The sequence below is a fragment of the Scomber scombrus genome, chromosome 16 (genome assembly GCF_963691925.1).
Source record: "Scomber scombrus chromosome 16, fScoSco1.1, whole genome shotgun sequence".
In the NCBI taxonomy this organism is placed as follows: domain Eukaryota; kingdom Metazoa; phylum Chordata; class Actinopteri; order Scombriformes; family Scombridae; genus Scomber; species Scomber scombrus.
The window spans coordinates 2383924-2389923 of NC_084985.1; the positions used below are offsets into that span (position 1 = coordinate 2383924).

General features: G+C 38.6%; 1 protein-coding gene across 1 annotated transcript in view; it reads right to left on the reverse strand.

The window, feature by feature from the left end:
• The window catches only part of LOC133996798 (F-actin-uncapping protein LRRC16A-like), a 48387-nt gene extending 44673 nt beyond the window's left edge, over positions 1-3714 (reverse strand). Inside the window, 1 exon segment of the mRNA XM_062436382.1 lies at positions 3578-3714. Coding sequence (XP_062292366.1) covers positions 3578-3617 — 40 coding nt within the window. The 5' untranslated portion in view covers positions 3618-3714.
• Positions 3715-6000: the final 2286 nt, after the last annotated feature.

The following is a 6000-nucleotide window of genomic DNA, read 5'->3' on the forward strand; positions in this document are numbered from 1 at the left end:
AGCTTATTGACAAGTGCGGCCTATATATGTACTTTTTTAATTTAGTTGGTGCAGCTTATATTCAGGTGCAATCAATAGTCCGGAATTTACGGTACTTTTGTTGGACGATATATCATCTCAGAAATAATCGCAATAACCGATGTTATTGTCATTTGAAGAGGAATGATGCCAGATCAACTCTGTGCAGTGAAAGATTTTGAACTGTGAAAAACAATGGGCATCGGTAATGGATCAGTTCAGGTATCAGAGTCAGCATCGGGAGAGGAGACGTCAGATTGGTGCGTTCCCAAACAAACCCACAGAAATGACGACTCAAAGCGCCTTTTGCACCCTGTGGTTTCAAGCTGTCTGAGATGAGAGTTGACAAACGTGAGAAAAACATTGTGAAATCTTTTCCACCATAAGACTCGTCCAGCCTACAGCAAAATTATGTTGGAAATTTAAAGACTGAACTCTCTCTATGACCCACGTCTACAAACCAACCAACCAATCAGAATACGACATGAAGCGACCCAGAATGCGCTGACCGGTGTGACTTTTCGTAAATGCTTTTAAAATAAAGTTTAAAGGGAGAAACACTCTTGTTCGCCCTATTACACTCATGAAAACCAAAACGATGGAAGTTAAAGTAAAAAATACGTTTTTGTGACGACGATGGACGATGAGCTCATGACGTGTCTCTGCTTTCATAAAGGTTAGCGCTACACATTCATTGCACAGTCTGACAGCCTCAAGTTGATATCAGATACCCTGACGCAGAGCTGGGCAATTAATCGAAAAAAAATAATCGAAACCGACATTTAGAAACTCTAATCGACTTAATCTTGCTCATGTCAAGTAATGTTGGTGTTCACTGTTGCCATGACAGCAAAGGTTGCATATCTTTAAGGAATTTGAAAACTTGTCTCCAGTGATCATTTGAACCCAAACCATGATCTTTACATAGTTCTAATCAAGTAAACTAGACATTAACCACAGCGTCACACCTTAAAACATCATTATTTTCACTCCCTAAAGATCCTCATGTGTGAGGGCAGCAGTGTAAAATACACAACAAAAGAAACTCTGAAAATACATAATCGTTCATTAATCATAATCGAGGTTAAAAATTAAATTAATCCCTACTCCCAGCCCTACTCTGACACAGATTGTGATTGCTGTTGTTGTCACGCAGTCTCTTGTTCTAGCGCTAGTGCTGAAGTGATTTGTAGCCAAACAACAATTGAGATAATCTACTAAGTGATTAAGTCATTAATCAAGTAAAAATGTCCCACATTTGCTTCAAGTTAAATATTCTGAAACGTGAATGTAAATAGTTACGGCAGATTGTTATCAGTACATATAATGACCTCATGAAGCTTGATCAGGTATCAGCCAAATGTAAACAATCCACATTAAATAGAGTTTCTTTATCAATGTTTGTCAATGTTTTTATCAAGTGTTTCAGCCATCGGTTACATACAGTGAGTCACGGCGGCCTCGTGTTATATTACATTAAAAGACATGATGACATTATGACAAAAGACATTATGAGGTTTACAGATTTTAAATGTGGGATAAAGACTACGCTGCTATCTGATTGGTTCTTGGTGTCGGCAGATATTCTGAGCTGAGGTGTTGTATGAGTCCATCTTTAATTTGCTGCTTTTGTCTATTTTTACATCTCTGTACTGTTAATTAAACATGTTTGATTGGTGGATTGTTGCTCAGGAACGCTGTAGTCTCCAGACTGGGGCTGAAACTAATGATTATTTTCATTATCAATTAATGTTGATAGATGATAGATGATTTATTAATTGTTTTTTGGTCTATAAAACATTAACTGGGAAGAGCACCCATTACACTTCCCTAGAGCCTGTGTCTGTGCCGGTGACATTATCAAGTGTCTTATTTGTCCGACTAAAAGTCCAAAGTTCAAAGAGATTCAATTTACTGTCATGTGAAATAAGGAAAAGCCAATTTAAGAACCTGAAACCATCAAATATTTGGCATTGTACTAAAAAAAACCTACTTAAATAATGAATCACTTAGTCTACTGATGGCCTATGGACCTATTTGTGATGTTATGTTATATGTTGAACTAAAAATGAATCATTAAATTGACTTTAAAGTGCAAAATAAACCAATTGTCTGATGTTATTTTGCATCAACACTGGCATTATAAATGTTGTGTAAGTGTCTGACCTGCACTTCAACATCTAGCTGCTGCCAAAGCTCAGATCCAAAGACAATCCCAGCCTCATGACGTCCTGCACACCCTGAACAGCCTCATTAACCTTTCCTTCTACCTTTAAACTGTTGCTGATGAGCAGCGTCAGGTCAGACTGTCCCACTAAAACCAACAGCGGGGCCGCCAACAAAAAGCCCCATTCATCCGTCAGTCCAGTGACATACAGAGTGAGATGGGGCTGCAGACATCGTAACAGAGAGCACGGGTTGTGAGTCAGCCTCACCACTCTGTGCTGGTTTTGCTTTACATTTCTTGTGACAATCTATTAAAAAAACACCAGGCTTAAATCTTTTTTTGTTTGTTATAACTTTTTAAAGCCTTTTTATGGTCTGACAGAGACTACTTACCCTGCTGTCGAGACTTATTAAAATGGTCAGATTATAAGAAATGTGAACATTGGCTTAAAGAATTAAACACTAACAGGCTTCAATCCATAAATATCTGCTTCCAAAAGTCAATTTAGGTCAAACTTTAAAGTGCTTTAACTTAACAGCACTGACTCCTTTTAAACAACCCTGGCTCTATCAGTGCCAATGTTAATTTATACACTACTTTTTCCGTCAGATCTGCAGTGATTTACTGGTCTTTTTCTCCTTCTTTTTGACACTCAGTCATCCAGGCAGTCTGTGTTGATACTATCTCACGATCCAAAGGAATTTCACAGGACACACCCCTTTCCCATAGCTTTCTCTCTCCCCCCCATTTCAGATAAGGAAGTGGAGAAACTCTCAGGTAGCCTGCTTAACCCTCAGGGCATGAAAATAGCTCATTGCTATGCCAGGGGAAGAAAAGAATAAAAATAGTGATAGTTGCACCATTAAATAGACACTAAGTCACCAGTGTGTTCATACAATAGTGAAGATAGACAAGTTAATGCAAAGCTATATTATACAGTTGTGCTTCATAGTATCAATGTAGCATTGCTACAATTGTGCCATGATGAATAATTTTGTTATATTGGCGAGTAAATGATGGCTTTATGATGCTTTCAGCCCCATAATAATAAGCATTTCTCTATTATTTCAAGCTATATGCTTCATAGTATGTGTTTAAATGACATTTTTATCTCTTCATACAATAACTTTAAATGGTTTGTTACAGTTTCTGGTCACTTAATCTTGCTTTAAAGTATGTTCATGTCCTGTGAAACCTCTCTGATAGACAGCAGAGTTTATAGTAAATATTTGTGTTGCTTCTACTGGGATTTAGCAGCAAATAAACAACTACAAGGACTTCCAGGTTACCTGAGCTGCAACACAGAAGTGGAGCAATGTTAGTCCTGTTGGTCTGTGTCATGGTGAGTCAGGTATCTCACAGCTAAATCCACTATAGTTAACATAATCTTACCGAGGAGTTCTGTGGGAATGTCCGTCTTCTCCTCCGACATTTCTTCCACCGTAGTAAACACCGCAGAAAGGTCCGGAGGCAGCGGGTTAACCCGAGCAGAGAAGCGGCTCTGGTGAGGAGCTCGACCCGAAGGAAGCGACCAAATGAGGGGGGGAAAAAAAAGGTGTTGTCCTGTTTTTTTCCTGCTAACCTAAAGTTGGTTACCTGTCGACACTACCTACAGTAACTGTTACTGTCTGCATGCCTGATAACGTTACACACCCACACACACACATATCCAAACACACTCACACACACTTCACTTCTGCATTGTACTGGTGTGAAGTGAACAGGATAGGGCTGATTTAAAATGTAGGTTAAATCCAACAGTAAAGACAGACAGTCGGTGTGTGAATGACAACAAGCACACACTCACACACACTTCAGTGATCCCTCCTCTCCTGCAGTTGTCCAGGAAAAAAAACTTTTGCTGCTACAATAAAAAATAGTAAAATGGTGACACCTGCTGGCCATTTACATGAACCGCATGTCTCTATATTATGTTGCGTTCAAGTGGTGGAAAGTCGGTTTGTTCATGACGTACAAGTAAATGATTTGATGATAATTAACTTTTTACTAATCAAAGTACTGCATAGGCTGCATTGTATTTGCTCATATTCATTATGGTACTAGGTTTTAGCTCCTATAGTTGCTGTCTACCTAGCTTGACCTAGATTAGTTAGCATCAACCCTTATCACATGTAAGAGAAAGCAATATTTTAGTGGTTTTAGGTCCTTGAGTAGCAAAAAGTCTAGGACAAAATACTCACATTACAACAGCATACAGTTCCCCACCTTTTTGACCTGTAACCCCTTGAAATAAAGCAAAGTCTATCCAGGACGCCTCGTCACATGTTAACTGATTACTGTTTTGATTTATTGGTCAATCATTTTGTCCATAAATTGTCAGAAAGTAATGATTCCTCACAGTTCAAGATTACTTCATTACTTCAAATGTCTGTTTTTTTCTGACAAACAGTCCAAAACCCAAAGATATTCAGTTTATCATCATGTTTGACAAAGAAAAACGAATTCATTATCACATTTGTATAATTTTTTTTTCATTTTTGCTTTAAAAGTGACTAAATTGATTATTCAGTTATCAAAATAGTTGCCGCTCTTTTGTCCATCGACTAATCAATTAATTGATTAAGTTTGCAGCTCTAGAAAGAGGACTTATTGTGTTTTATTTGAATACTTTTTTGAGGCTTGAGGAGGTAAAACACAGTTATACACAAGAAATAAATTAAAACTTAGAAGAAAGCTTGACAAATTAATCATAATTTAGTGTTTCCAAAAACTGTTTTTTTCTGTACCTTATACTGTTCTATCATTTCGTGACCCACTGTAGACTAAACTTCTGCACTGATAGTAGACCAGTGGTAGGCAGATACCGGCCCTCCAGGAAAAATATTTGGCGCCCTGAAGTTTTAAGTTGTGAATTCTAGCCCTGTTATAATTCCACAACTTTGGCCTATTTGAGCATATGAACAGATGTTTTATTCACAAACACAAACAGTTGGCAGTCTAACAGTAATAAAGTGTTGATCCCATGTTTTACTGGCAACAACAACAACAGCAGCACTTTCAATCAACCATAAATAAACTGTTTATCATGTGTAGTTTATAAAGAAAGTATGTCTCTTGTCCTGAAGTGGAACACAGAACAAACTGTTTATTCATGCTTTACTTTTAGCCAAATTAGTATTAAAGTAAGATGTACCTCCTTTATCACGGTTACAAATAAGTAAACAAAGGATAGAGACTTATGTTTCCCCTTAACAACACCCTGTAGTACACAATCAGTGGTGCAACAGGAAGCCGACATTAATGCAGGCACTTCACTTATAAGTTATCAACACACAATAAAATGTGTCAGTACTTGGGTGAGTTCTGCTTAGCCTAACCTGCAGTATTTATGTTAATTAATGTATATAATCTACTGACTGACTTTAACCCTCCTGTTGTCCTTGAGTCAAGGAAGGAAGGGAGGAAGAAGGAAGGAAAGGAGGGAGGAAGGAAGGAAGGAAGGAAAGGAGGAAGGAAGGAAGGCAGGAAGAAGGAAGGAAAGGAAGAAAGGGAGGGAGGAAGGAAGGATGCAAGGGAGGAAGAAGGAAGGAAAGGAGGGAGTAAGGAAGGGAGAAAGAAGGAAGGAAAGGAGGGAAGGGAGGAAGGGAGGAAATAAGGAAGGAGAGAGGGAGGGAGAAAGGAAAAGAGGAAGGGAGGAAGGAAGGAAAGAAGGACAGAGGAAAGAAGGAAGGTAATGGGGAGGAAAGAAAGACAGAAGGAGGGAGGGAGGAAAGAAGGAAGGAACGAAGGAGGGAGGGAGGGAGGGAGGAAAGAAGGACAGAAGGAAGGAAGAATAGAGGATGGAGGAAGGAAAG